Source organism: Gymnoscopelus microlampas (assembly GCF_963454915.1).
Source record: "Gymnoscopelus microlampas genome assembly, chromosome: 17".
Lineage (NCBI taxonomy): Eukaryota > Metazoa > Chordata > Actinopteri > Myctophiformes > Myctophidae > Gymnoscopelus > Gymnoscopelus microlampas.
In genome coordinates, this window is record NC_139954.1 from 19633237 (window position 1) to 19648470 (window position 15234).

Below are 15234 nucleotides of genomic sequence, written 5' to 3' on the forward strand. Positions count from 1 at the left end.
ATGTGTTGTGAGCTTGTAGATCTGCTATTTTCAAATATCCAAATTATATATATGTCTATGAATTGAATACCAAGGCCCTCATTGGAAACAAGACCGCAAGGACTTTCATGAACGGACCTGTTAGACAAAGTATTTTAAATGTAACTGTGCTGTTTTCAATTTTTTGCCTAATAAAATATTCAATCAATCAATCAAAAGGGCTGAAGTGGTTAATGTATGTTTTGTAATAATAATAGAATAATCACAATCTACAAAGTAACTAGTCATTTTCTAATAATTTTAGTGGAGTAAAAAGTACAATATTTGCCTCTGAGATGTAGTGGTGGAGTATAAGTAAAAGTACTGAACATTGAAGACACTCCAGTAAAGTAAAGAATCCTCAAATGTGTACTTAAGTACAGTACTTGAGTACATGTACTTCGTTACTTTCCACCACTGCTCGGTACTGGAAACCTAACATAGCAACAGTGCTGCATGAAGAGCACCGGTGCTTCTGTGACAGCTGCGTGCGTCCACTGAACAGGCGGCTGGATTCTTCATTTCTATTGGCTGACGATGTCATCCATCTGTGGACGACTCCGCCCACTGCCCTGTCGCCTGCACAGAGAAAAGTCTTTGAAGTGCAAGGGGGCGGGGTCAGGCAAATTATGCCATGTGTTCAGCAAGTCCCGTGTTTCCATTGGCCACACAGCACCCAGGCTCCACGCCCATCTTTTGCAGGACGGCCGTTTGGATTGGCTGCGCCAGGCCACCCCAGATTCACCCTTGCGCGTGCACAGATTTCCTATTCTCCACCGCCGTGTACGCTATCGGCGTAACCCCCGCCGCTGCGTTGCCATGTCGGCTTATTATAAGCGAATGTGGGCTTCTTTTTCTGTAAAGTTGATTGTTTATTTGATTGATTGATTTATTGAATTCTTTATTTAGCAGTTTGCAAAAAAGCACAGAAACTACAGTTCTATAAAAAAGGATGCTAAATAGGATTAAACCCAAGAAAGCACTATGGCTTGTTTCCACTGGGGTCCCTCCTGTGGTAGTTGTGGGTTATTGCGTTTTTTGGGCTGGTTTCTAAAGTATACTCGCTTATTTAAGGCTTGCTTCCAAATATTTTCATTATTTTTTAAACCAATGGTTCTCAAATATTTTCATGAAAATGTTTTGTGCCAGGGAGCATTTGTTTTTTTAGAATGTTTCAAAAAAATATATTCAACATTTTTCACATTTCTTTAGTTTTTGCTTGTAGATCGGCTATTTTCAAGGTTTAAAGCGCTCATGTGGCCTATTATTGCTTCTTTTGGGCTTGTTTTCCTAGACCTATTCGCTTATTTCTCTCACAAAAACATGGCAACACTGGCGCTTAACGCAAAGAGCGTAACAAACGTCCGTAGTGACAAAGAGACAAGCAGCGAGCCCGAGACCTGGTGGTGGGGAAGGAATAAAAAAAGAATTTCACTATCCGTCGCACCCCGTCGTCCCGTAAGATCATCATTCCTTCGAAACGGCTCTGTGGCCCCGAGGCCTCCTGGATAGAAGCTCCGGATTGCGTCGGCAGTGAGAGGGAGGACCCTGCGGAGTCCTGGAACAGAGATTTTCAAACCCGCTCGTGTTAAAAGATTGGGGCAATTGGGGCAGTTTTCCCCCTGAATCGTCAGTATAGGACTACTAGGGTATAGCGAGGGAGCCGCCATGGCAGTGGGATCACTGAGCCTCCACATCGGGATATGAAGAGGAATTGCATGGTCCCGAATACCCAGCATTTATCTGAATACCCATTATAGAATACCCAGCATTTATCTGTGATTAAGCCGCCGGACCAGTTGTCTAGTAGTTGATGATCTAGTTGACTCTTCTGTACATTTTATTATCCGCCTCAAGAAAGAAGTCGCAGGCTTGGTTTTATTCGGGGGGGCTCAGCTCAGGGAGAGGCCAGATTCATGACTATTTTAGTCGAAGACGTGTCTCCTCCAAAAGGCCTGCTGAAGGAAAACCAAGGAATACAAGAGGAAGAAATGTTGCTCTGATTGACTGACTGTGGGAAGAAAGGAAAAGGACAGATTATTAGGTGATAAACGAACTGCTGTATGAAGGATCGTGGATATAAAAAAAGGAGTCGATTTCTTCCAATTATTAATTATATTCAATTCCAAGAACTGACTGTCAGCCTTTTGGATGAGAAGATTTGGTGAATTGATTGATCAACCCTGTCATTTTAGTGAGATATTATAGGCCTTATAGTCTCTACTAGTCCAGAGAGAACCAGAGAGGGATTGAATGATGTCGGGTCGGCCCAGAACCACCTCGTTCGCTGAGAGCTGCAAACCAGTGCCGCAGCCCTCGGCTTTCGGCAGCATGAAAGTCAGCAGTAAGTACAACAAAAAAAACAACCCTGTAATTCTACCTTCACACACACCGGCTAACTGTATATCAGTGATTTTCAACCTTTTTCGCATCAAGGACCCCCAAATTGACAAATATTAGCCCAGCGACTCCTATTTGAAAAGGTATGCCAGGGACTCAACCATTTAGATTTCTTGGGGGTCCCAATCTACACTGTATCACCATCATCAGTGTTCATTTAACTCTGAGAGTGTACAAATGTAACCAAATCGGGTCCATTTGGTTCCATTTGTACACTCTCAGAGTTACAGACATATAAGGGTCAATTTGGTTGCTAACTATTAATTTAGCTGGGGACCCCTGGAACCCCCTCAAGGACCACTGGTGGTCCCCGGACCACTGGTTGAAAACCCCTGCTGTATATCATGCCTGGTAAAGAAGGCCCGGCAGAACCATTATATCCTCACTAAATAGCCATGTCTTGTCGTAAGGCTACTATAACTACGTCGAAAAACGCTGCTGTCGAGTGAGCAGCACAGCAGCGTTGCCATATTTTGTGAGAGAAATAAGCAACCGGGTCTAGGAAAACAAGCCCAAAAAGAAGCAACTATATAGACCACATAAGCACTTTAAACCCAGGCCTGCATCGGCTATTTGACGCGACACGTTGGGAGCTTGTAGATCTGCTATTTTCAAAAACTCTTGAAATAAAATGTGGAATATTATTTACTCAAACGCTCCCTGGCTCAAAACATTTATGAAAATATGTGAGAACCACTGGTTTCAAAAATGTGGAAGCAAGCCTACATAAGCAAGCACACTTTAGAAACCAGCTCAAAAAAAGCCGCAACCCGCAACTACCATTATTTTCACAAGCAACTTTACAGAAAAAGAAGCCTAAAGTCGCTTATATTAAGCCGACATGGCAACACTGGCAAAGCGTTGTCATATCTATGTCACCAGCTGAGATTGACACTCCTGCTTGTGCTTGGTGACGTGCGGCTCGGCCCGGTGGCCCGGGGCTGGTCAGTCAGTCAGGGTTAGCAGCAGGCCGCGCCGGGCCGGGCCAGGCCAGAGGGGTAGGGCTGGCATTGGCCCAAATCTAGACCTACATCCTAGCCTTTGCTTTACCGCAAGATCCGGTACGATTATTAGCTCGCTGTTGTGAGAATCACTGAAAAAAAATCACCCCAATGACGCGAACAGCCGAGCTCATAGTGCAGTTAAAGCGACAGCATCGGTCTGTTATTACGCAACTGGCTGTCAAAGGGAGGGAAGGTGCGCCCGTGATGCCCAGAACGTGACTCAGTCAGGCCACAGGGGCACCACTGGTGTATGGTCTGTGGGCCAGTCTCTACATCTGTTCTCTGACCAGTGTTGCCATATTTCGTGAGAGAAATAAGCAACCTGGTCTAGGGAAACGAGACCAAAAGAAACAAACTAGGCCACATGAGCACTTTAAACCTAAATCATATGCAATATATATATATATTTGAAAATAGCCGATCTACAAGCTCACGCGAACACAAATGCCCCCTGAACCCTGGCACAAAACATTTGTATGAAAATATTTGAGAATCACTGATTTAAATATATATATTTTTTGGAAGCAAGCCTAAATAAGCAAGTACACTTAAGAAACAAGCCCCCCCCCCTCCCGCAACTACCATTTTTTACAAGCAACTTTACAGAACAATAAGCCCTGAAGTCGCTTATAATAAGCGAACATGGCAACATTGTATATATCATGCACAGAAAGCCACAGCGTAAGCAGCATCCTCAGGGAATTGGCGAATAAGCTGCAGAAGTGCTATCTATGCCATGCGGCTGACTGGCAGTCACACTGACTGCGTCTAGGCCAGTGGTGTAAAGTAACTAAGTACATTTACTCAAGTACTGTGTACTTAAGTACAATTTTGAGGTATTTTTACTTAACTGGAGAATTTCAAATATTCTGTACTTTTACTTCTGCTCCACTTACATCTCAGAGACACATATTTTACTTTTACATACACTAACCACTTCAGCCCTATATACATTTCGGCCATTTGAAAATAGCTGATCTGCAAGCTCACAATGCGTGGCAATGTGACACATTGTGAGCTTGTAGATCTGCTATTTTCAAAAGATTTTTATACATTTTATACATTTGAAAACTTGAGTAATACTTTATACTTTTGGTACTTTAAGTACATTTTGATACCAATACTTTTGTACTTTTACTCAAGTTAGTTTTGAATTGTGGACTTTTACTTGTAACAGACTATTTCTACATTGATACTTTTACTTAAGTAAAACAAAATCAGTACTTCATCCATCACTGGTCTAGGCAAAACTAACACCCATTTTAGTTTTCAAGATTAGGTCCACACAATTAGGAAAATAGTTTTATCATGTTTATACAAACATGACTCCTGTTGTACATGGCTTTTAAATAATACTAATAATGCTATTGCCGCGACATAGGCCTAATTCCACATCACAGATACTATTTCTAACCTTTCAAACTAGAACTTTATGACCATAGTATATAATAGTGTGCAAGAGAAAGGAATGAGCCCCTGCAAGTGATACTTACTATATATTTCACATCCCAGCGATGAGTGTGAGTGCCATGGTCCCACACAACAACATGTGTGTGAGGATAATGGAGGGAGCTAGCCTATAAAGTAATTTTAGTGGTCATAATGTGTTTTGCATTGTGAGCTCTGCAGCAGAATGCCTCTTGGATCTAAATACTGATGTATGTTAGTGGGGCGAGGCCTGGAGCTTATTAGACTCTCCTCTGGGCTTCAGAACTGGACATCTCCCACACACATTATCTTGAACCACAACTACTTACGGATACAGGCATTCAAGTTTTGGGGTATTGCTGTGATCTTGGTTTATTTGTGTTTTTATAGCAACAGTTAAGCGGTATTGCCACTCACATTAAGAAATGTCACGCTAGTCCACATTCTTCAACATGAATAAGTATGCTAAAATTAGAGCCCAGAGAACTAGGACTGCACTGCACAGCTATTAGCTGCTCAATTAACAAGGAAGGGGAGGCTGACTGGATTTTCATTTTTTACGCAGATTCGCAGGATGAGCTTTTATTTATTCTTTAACGCCGATTGAGCTTTTATGTCAGTCTAGTCCAGGGGTGGGCAACTTTGATGATGGAGAGGGCCACTATATTTCCACGCTCACTCCAGAGGGCCACGTTGCTTTTTTTCATAAATTAATGCCGTGCTTCGCCATTCTATGTCACACAAAAGTAGCAAAAATAGCCAATCTACAAGCTAAAAAAAAAAGTGTTGCGATGCGTTTTGAGCTTGTAGATTGGCTATTTTAGCTATTTTTGAATTGGATTTCTATTTTTGAATTGGAATACTGATTTTTTTTGGTTGCTATTTTTCAATTGGATTCCTGAAAAGAAACATTTTTATTTAATTTCAAATGCATTTAGTTATGCTTAATTTTATGAACTTAAATACAAATACATTGGACATAAAAAAGACAATAGAATATTAATACTAGTCATTAAGCCACTAATATAGACTGAAGTCATTTAAGTGGGTCATGTTTGCATGTTTGGAATTGTAACAGCTGAAATCAATAATATATCGGTATTCCGATATTAAGTGAAGGTGGGGGCCACCAGTTGCCCATGTATGGTCTAGTCAGTGCGGTTCAACTCCGGAACCAGAAAAGTATTAAAAGAAAATGGCCTCAATGCAAATACCACCGTACCATCAATAGCTTATCATCAATAGCTTATCTCTCAATCTGGAATGTTATGAATGATTGGATGGTGAATAATTTGTTTTCAAAGTATGGCGTCACGGTCACATCCTCTGGAGTAGTGTTTTTTAACTGGCTTTTCACTTCGCACAGGCCTGAATTTTGCACTGGCCTTTTAGATCAGGAACAGTATAATGATTAATGCAACATTCCACCATTTAAGGAAGCTTGCGACCCACTTTTAACACCAGTAATGTGATGCTGTGAACTGCATCACATGTAAAGCGCTTGTAAAGTGCTTCACCTGGGCTTGTGTGTCAAGTGATTGGGGATGTGATAGGTGGGGTGTATAACAATGATTAAGAAGTCTGTTAACTCACTCACTCTTTAATCTGTTTACCTGAGCAGTGAGCTTTTATATTGGCTGGTAAAGGCAGCCAAAAAAGCATAACCGGTAGGTAGGTGATAGCCCGGTTATGGCTAGATTGGACTCAACTGACATCACTCTCACTTTGTTCCCCCCCCTTCCGGACACACTATTTAGAATTTTTGAATGATATATTTAAGAAAATATTAAGTGGTGCAGTAGTTGGTAAAGTACCAACCCACCACCGCGTCTGGGGGTTCGAATCCACCGTGGTGCATCTGGCTTTGTCGATCATCTATATACGAACACATTTGACCTGTGTTCAGGGGAGGGAAGCCAGGTGGGGAGGGTGATATCTGTCACTGCACATACTCCTATGGGGCTGGAGAGTGTTGGTGTTGGGCGGGAGGATAGGACGAAGGCTCTACTTCCTCCCGGTGGGAGGATAGGACGAAGGCTCTACTTCCTCCCGGTGGGGGCTCCTCACTGGTAGGTGAGCCAGTAGGGTACCACAGCAGTGAAAACACACAGACGTGTGTGAGGAATTAATTTGCCTAACCTAAAAAGTAGCAAAAATAGGAAACAAAAACAAATTAAGTCTGTGCTGGGAAAGGAGGACAACTTCAGAGGGATGACTATATAAGCTTGCCACCTTTTTTTTTCTGAAGAAAGCCAAACTGTAACATACTGTAGTATAGCGTGGACAAATAAGGGATTCATTGATAGTTCGCAACATAACAGTAGGTTGCGTGTGTCAGGATACCATTTGGTTATAGTTATACTACATTATATAACTGCTGGCAAGTGTGATAATTCACTGATAAAAGGAGTGGGACGTTACATGTAGTGTGATTTGCCCGTGACGGGGGTAAATTATTATTTTTTCCGCACAAGAATGTGTATCAGCTTTGAGTACTTGTAAAGATTCCATGGCAAATGGCAATAAAGGCATCCTGTATCCTGACAAATGTCAGGTCCCATCTACCTCAACCTCATATACCCCAAAATCATGATGATACCCTTATTTCCCACTGGCTTAGATGATACTAGGGAGCACTTTTAGTGTTCCCATCAAACAAGTACAAGTGGTGATAGAAACCTTTGAATCAACAAGGCTGCCTTAATGGAAAGCCATGCTGCCATGTACATTGCATACAGCACACACCACCCCCAACACACACATGTGCACCAGTGTGTATGAATAACTTGGCCAGTGATCTGAAGCAGCTGTAGCCAACATGTATGGTCCGACCTAGAGTGAATGGTGGTGCCCCTCCCACACACACACACACACACACACACACACACACACACACACACACACGGACACACACGCACACGCACACGCACGCACACACACACGGACACACACGGACACCCCTGGTTTTGTTTTGTGAGTGAGGCAGCTGGCCAAGAACAATGAGTAGCTTGTTTTGCATTTCAAAGCTCCCGCTCTCTCTTTCCTTCTCCCTCTCGGTCTCCCAGTCCTGCTCTCTCCACTTCTTTCTCTGTCAGCGACAGTGGGGACAAAATGAACCAATTACGCATACTCTTTGATTTCAAGTGAAACAGAATGTTTTACAGAGACAAGAGCGTCAAGGATGAGCCAACAGAATCGCAACAAAATAAATAAATGCGGGTTTCAAGGAGGGAGAAAGGTGACATCTCACTCCTTGTGATCCAGTCCGATGACAATAGTTGATTCTGATAGCTGTGGCACCATGGCGGCTGTACCATGACATGACTCAGGCCGCAGATGGGGTCCCACTGTCTACTCAGCAGCCCTCCTACATGACTAGACGAATCTGCCGTTGTGAATCCATTTCCTGCTCCCGAAGTCTGGGGTGACCAATCAGGGCCCAGTATTCAAATATGGGAGACTGTAATTGGTAGTTGGTTGTAGGTCTAACCAATTGCGTCTAGAGCTGTTTTGATGGAGAAAAAAAATCCCCATAGAGGCACCAGACTCATATCCACGCAGTGATGTAGTCTGGCTACGCGAGGCTACTACATGTCTACATGGATGCTGGTTCACCTTAGCTAATATCTGCCCCTCTCTCTCTCTCCGGGGACATTCCTGTGACTGGATGTTCCAGTAATGTAGCATACTATCTAGCCAAACTGTCAACTGTGCTGGAACACTGTACTCGTGTGCGTGCGTGCGTGCGTGCGTGCGTGCGTGCGTGCGTGCGTGCGTGCGTGCGTGCTCATGTTCACATTCACACAATGCATGCATTTGTGGACCATATCTCTACTAATAACTCGATACAGTCCTCACACAGACTATTCTGGTCTAGATGTCACTGCCTCCACACAGAAGGACTCACTCCATTTTATTGACACCCCGCACATTCACTTCATGAGAGCTATTGATTTCTCTCAGTATAAAACTAATGTCATGACTCAAGTAATGACATGCTATTGGAAGTTTTTAACATTTTCAAAGGGATTTGTAATAGCAACGTTGTGGGCCTAATAGTGCTCGACTCCATAGAGACTGCCAAAAACAATGAATAGCTGCTATATGCATACCTGCATATTGTCTACATACATTTAACTGTTTTTGTACACTCACTGTCACCCATACTCCTTGTTCAATTTTCCCACAGTGAGAGAAGTTGGCCAGGATTAGAATCATCCAATATCTTGCTGTAGAAAAAGTTGGTTGTGCATGCTGATCGTGTTAGCACAGTAACTTAAATGGAATAGTGCTCAGCATACCTGAGTAAAGTGTACAACTGTACCCTCTAGCAACTGCACCATGGGATGGCAAGTGATGGCGAGTGATACAAGTAAAAACCTGACACTCAGCTGGCAATAAAATTCATGGTCTCTTGACTTATTATGAGACAAAGTTACACTTACATGTATTTATTACTGCTGTTTGTCAGTCAGTGTGATGCGGATAGGCAGGCACTCGATGAAAGAAAGTCTTTGCTGAAAGAGCACAAATAAGTGGTTGCCTGTCCAGAATAGTTACAAATAGCACAGTGGCCATAAAACCACTAATACGCTTTTTTAAAATTATTATTTGAATGCTTAATAAATCCATGGGGTATTGACTAAAATAAACTTGACTTTGACTCACTAAGAAGTATTATTATACTCTAGCTCTACTTGAAGTCATTAGCTTAATATAGTTTGCATGCCTAGTTTCTTTATATATCACTCCTATGGAACAATAGACAAACATACCTAAATAAATATCACACTGTTTCTTTAAGTCTGATACTGTACATGAGGAATGGGCTGCATGAAGGCATCCTCTATTTTATCTGGCATTTCCTGTTCTCTCTGTGTGTCGCTGTGTGTGCATGCTTGCGTCAGTCCAAGGTTGACATTTAGGCCCTATGGCGAGGGTGACCATCTTCATGGACATGGGAACATAATCGACACTATTTGACTCATTGAATCTGTGCATGAGCTCTGCTCAACAGCGCTGAAGTGTGCTTACACGTTCAGAGTGAGCTAGGCACAGTGGCCTGAGATAGCCTTGTGACCTGACTCGCATAATGCCACCTCTGGCGAAGAGCTCCCGCGGCTGTCTCTCCCATTTGATTTAGTAGCTGAATTATGCGGCACGCGTAAATGAAGTCAGACGATTAGTGATGTGTCGCATCCGTTAGTCCTCAATGCAACATTGCGGTAGGTTGTGTGGCGGACCAGTTGACAGCACAGTCGTCACGGCAATGCTGGTGTATGGATGCAGGATGAGGTTATGCTGAGGTCAAGACACTGGTTTGGGGATTTCTTTTATTAAAGGTTGTCGGGCTGTCACAGATTTCTTTTCTTTTATGCAGAATAATGAAGAAATTTAGATTTTTGGCCTTTTCATTTCTGGATTTCTTCCATGTACTGTTGGAGTAATGCATATCTTCTGTTCTGTGTAAATGGTATCTAATGCCTTAAAGCTATTTGATATTATATTTGTCAAACGTATTGATTTCCCAATACTAGAAAGTGGAACACGCGTGGGGCTGTGCTCAGCACTTTGTTCAAAATAGCTGGAATTTTAAAGAAGCTGTATTCACTTGGGCCTCCAATGTACATTAATTGATTAATCAGAAAAGCCCTCCCTCTCGAAGGTGTGTGCGTGCACGTGTGCGTGCGTGTCTGTGTGCGTGTATATGGATATTTCTCACAGACTGAGGAAGTGCAGAGGCGTCTTAGAAATTATCCTGCTGGAGTATGTGGGCAGTCTCTTTTTCCTCTATTTCTTGTCATTTCCTCTCTCTTTTTTTTGTCTAGGAAAGTTTATTTCCGTCACGGTCACAGAAATCCCTCTCCGTCTCCTTTTTCTAAACTCGGTCCTGAAGAACGTGAACGCCTTTTCGGTTTCTCCGACTTCTCCTCTTGTCTCACTTTCATCTCACTTCCTATTGCCTCGGCTCATAATCACATCTGCAGCCACTGGGTTATGCGTCGGTCACATAAGTCACACACACAGCTTACACGTGTGCGTGCACACACTGAATGATATCCTCCTAACAGAGTATGGCCAGAGGGTTAGGAGGTTTGCCAAATGTGTGTACTGTACTCATACCTACACATGATGCCCAAACTCTGTGTGTGAACCCCCCCCAGCTAGTCTCTGGCCCTTTAGAAATGTTTAGTTTTTGGATTAACACTATTTCACTGGTGTAGGTGTATTTAACATGACACACACATGGGACACTGCTGAGTCAGTGGGGTATGATCACATCACTCCCAACCCTAGATACATGGAGATCAGTCCGAACATCTTCAGAAAATAAAGTGGATGCCCCGCCACCCCCCCACTTCCGTTTCACCTTTGCATTTTTGTGAATCCAACTGTAAATTTAATTAGTCAAAGCCTATCTAGCTTGCCGCTTAGCAGAAAGGAAAATTCTAAAAAATATCTTAAAGATTTTAAAACTGCGTTTCCTGAACGGAAATGATAAACTCTGTAGCATTCGAAGATCGTGGAAGAGTTGTCTGGCTTGACAGACTACATGTAGATAGATGGAGGCGTCGTGGTCTGGTCAATGTCCTCTGCATGACAGCGGGTTATCACTGCAGCGTTCCACATGACACCGCTGTTTATATGACCATAGCTGATAATCTGCCAAATTACATGCTAATTAAGTAACAGCTGACTTGGGCTGTTTAACTGGAGCTGCATGTGGCGCTACTACTGCTGATAACATAATGTCCGATTTGGAGTCAAATGTAACCTACATGTTGTCATATGGTTGTCAATTTGGCTAATATGTAATCCAAATACACAGCTTGTGCAACGGCAGGATAAGCTAATATGGCATATTAGTCTGGGAGAGACCTAAGGATTTTTGCAACATTGACAGGGTTCACTGAGTGGAGCAGACAATGCATCATGGTCAGGGTTCATGAGGCTCTGTATGGCTGGGATTATGGGGGCTGGGTGGGGAGTTTGTCCAGCAACCGGGTACAGGCAGCATGCGTCTGTGGCACGCGACAGTCTATTAGCTAGTTATCCTTTAACTTCCAGCTAACATGGACTTTACCCCTGATACTGCACACATGCATACATAATGTGGAGAGAATAGCACAGGATAAAAGAAACCCCTCTTAAATAGGAGAAGGCCTCTCCATGATTTCCAAGAGTAGGTCCTTGCCCCCAATTGACAGACGAGAAGATAATGGGGGGTTGAATAGATCCAGATCTATAGCCAGTTCGCAAGTACAGTCAGACATACAGGGCATACCATAATTATGACACTTCACCAATCGTAATCTTGGGTGTTACGCTGTCCATGTGTAGCAAGCACATGGTGGGCGGTTATCTTCCCAAGGTTGCTGAGTTGACTCATTTCCAACTAGAACAGTAAGTAGGCATGTAGGCTAGACTTCCTATCTGAATTGTCACTTTGGATTGAAGCACCTATCCTCATGGCTGAATAAAACAATCACTTAACCACATGAACCCTAGTGTCCTTATGTCATAATAGGCGAACATTCTACAACTACAAGCTCACAAAGCTTTGTGACGTGCTGTGATTTGTAGTTGTTGATTGGCTATTTTCGCTACTTATGTATACCTTTTTGAAAGCCAGAATTCAAGTTTATGGAATAACAATTACTTGTATGATCAGGTCATCATTAGATCTCTCCCATGGTTCCCCTACTGTATGTTTTTTGTTTGAGATTTTGCTTCATGAAAAAACACTAACCCATGGTCCAACCTACACACATTTCAAACATCTCAAGTTTAAATTCTTTACGATTTATAATTTTTGGATCACCTTTTTCTTTCTACATTTAATTCACTGAAGCACAACAAGTTGAATCTGTACCCTCTTGGTTGGTTGGTGGCTTGCTTTATTTTCTCATTTTGTACATGCCGGTGTACATATGGAAGGACCTGATGCATTTAACAACAATGACGAGACATAATATACACCACACAAATTTCCTCTTTTGTCTTAACAGGGGACAAGGATGGCAGTAAGGTCACAACAGTAGTGGCCACCCCAGGCCAAGGCCCTGACCGGCCACAAGAGGTGAGCTACACGGACACCAAGGTGATCGGCAACGGCTCCTTCGGCGTGGTCTACCAGGCCAAACTGTGTGACTCCGGAGAAATGGTGGCTATCAAGAAAGTACTGCAGGACAAAAGGTTTAAGGTGAGGGACAGACAGACAAACACGCATGCACTGCCGGATTCATATTTACGTTGTCAATATTGATTCGTTCAATACATATTCCCATATAAACTGTTTAAGCTTAAACTTACAATCGTTACAGTTCAATGAAGGCTAAAGAAAAGTGGTGTTGATAAGTGTAAACGCACACACACACACACAAATAAACTCCGCTCGCTCGCTCTCTCTTTCTCTCAGTCTCTCATGAGTGCGATTATCTGTGAAAGAGACATGAAAGGGGTGATCCTTGTCAACAGTGTTCTCGGAAGAAAAGGAGACTGGAGACAGACAACCCAAACAAACCTTGAAAGTGCCGCGTGATTGACACATTGCTCTAAACGTGTGTGTGTGTGTGTGTGTTCCCTTGCAAATGAATTACGCAGAAGGAGGGAGTTGGGGGGTGTCCACTCCAAATCTCTCTACCACACACGAGCATACATGATCACATAACCACTCAGTCATTTGTCAAATTCAGCTCTGTTGTCCCCATGGAAACTTTAATATTTCCTCAGCAGACCGTCATTGAGAGTGCTGCTGCTCCCCAGCATTTGAATGGAGGTGATTGATGGCGTGTTGTTGCTGGGCTGTAGAGACATTGTCTCGGTTCCCTCTGCTGTGATGACAGCTGAACTGGTCGGGGGTACAGTGCTCTCTTCGCTAGAGCCTTACAGCTCACTGATTTGAAAAAGGCCTGGGTCTGTACCTGGCATGGAGGGCAGCTGCTTAATAGATTCCTATTAGCTTTGAGTGTTTTTGGCCTCATAAATGACATCACCAATATAAGAGTTTGGCTGTTGCTCTCATCCAGAGTGACCTATAATAGCTACATAATGAGTTTGTTGCCTTGCTCAAGGGACACTTAACAAGTGATTGACCATGAAATCATTGCGGTTCCTTGTTGTCCCCTCTACCCAATATCCACAAGGCCACTGCTGCGTACTGACTCAGAATTGGGTCAAGTTATCCAGGACAGCTCACTGGATAACTACAGTAGCCTTACCGGAATGATAAAATGGTGACAAAGACCTGCGGCTACTGAGGTTTAAAGGACAGCTGTTTAATATCTCATCTGGAGATGGTCGTTGTGGCTGACTAATGTCACTTGCGTCTGCCTTTGTCACTGTTGTGCATAGCTAACCGGTTTAGCTAAAACCTGGTGAGTTCAAGTTGGTTGATTTAACCTTTTAAGGCTCATCAGCACAAGTTTTTCCTCAGCTGACTGTAAACGCCTAATACCTAAATCTGTTGTGGTGCTTGAACCAACAGGATTTCAGACAAGGCAACTCTGACATCCTTCCTGACAGGAGACAACCAGCGAGTATGGTATAGTCGTCAGAAACAAAAATGTGGGAGTGGAATCGAACACCCACACTTTTGCTTGAGCATCTGCCACCCAATGTGGCACGTTCAGACGAATGTTTAATTGCGGGACAGAAGGCTGACTGTGGTCTAGTAGTACTAGTGGTTCCCAAACTTTTTAGCTCGGTACCCAAAAGAGAAAATTTCCCAGAGACCCAAACTAGTGAAAATAGCCGATCTACAAGCTCACAACATGTCGTGATATGATGTGTTGTGAGCTTGTAGATCTGCTTTTTTCACTACTTCTTAAAAGAAGGAATTATTTTGAAAAAATGGTTGAATTTGTTTAACTTGAAAAAACAATAATTAAAAACTAAATGTAGTAAACAAAAAATAAAGGGGTATTTACTGGTCCACGACCCACATATGGGTACCGACCCACTGTTTAGCAAACAGTGGTCTAGGGAGCAGAGAACGGTATCGTCGCTGGAAGCCACGGGCTGACAACGTGGCACCTCGGCACACAAGCCTTCTACTCTAACCCCCATATCTGGCTCCGACTGACGATACAGTCCATGACACGCTAGCAGGCGCGTGTACCCCGTCAGAGGGTAATAAGATGATGACATCATCACAGGCTGAGCTCTACAAAGCATTCCTCATAACCTCCGGTTAGACCGGCGGTTTTGGTGCTCCCGCTTCCCCCACCTTATAGCTGCCACCTCCTGCTTTTCGCGCCTTCTCCGCCTGTGAACGGGTTGTTACGACAAATGAGTCGAATGAGCATTAAGTCTGCTCACATGACTGTCGGGCATGTGCTGTTGAATGGTTTACACACACACACACACACACACACACACACAC

General features: G+C 43.2%; 1 protein-coding gene across 3 annotated transcripts in view; it reads left to right on the top strand.

Moving 5' to 3' along the window:
* The first annotated feature begins 1434 nt into the window (after positions 1 to 1434).
* Positions 1435 to 15234, top strand: part of gsk3ba (glycogen synthase kinase 3 beta-a) — a 31862-nt gene continuing 18062 nt past the window's right edge. For all 3 annotated transcript variants that reach the window (XM_084083749.1, XM_084083751.1, XM_084083750.1), the window contains exons 1-2: positions 1435 to 2362; positions 12860 to 13053. In XM_084083749.1, the coding sequence (XP_083939875.1) occupies positions 2272 to 2362; positions 12860 to 13053 (285 nt within the window). In that variant the 5' untranslated portion in view covers positions 1435 to 2271. The remainder of the gene's footprint in view (positions 2363 to 12859; positions 13054 to 15234) is intronic.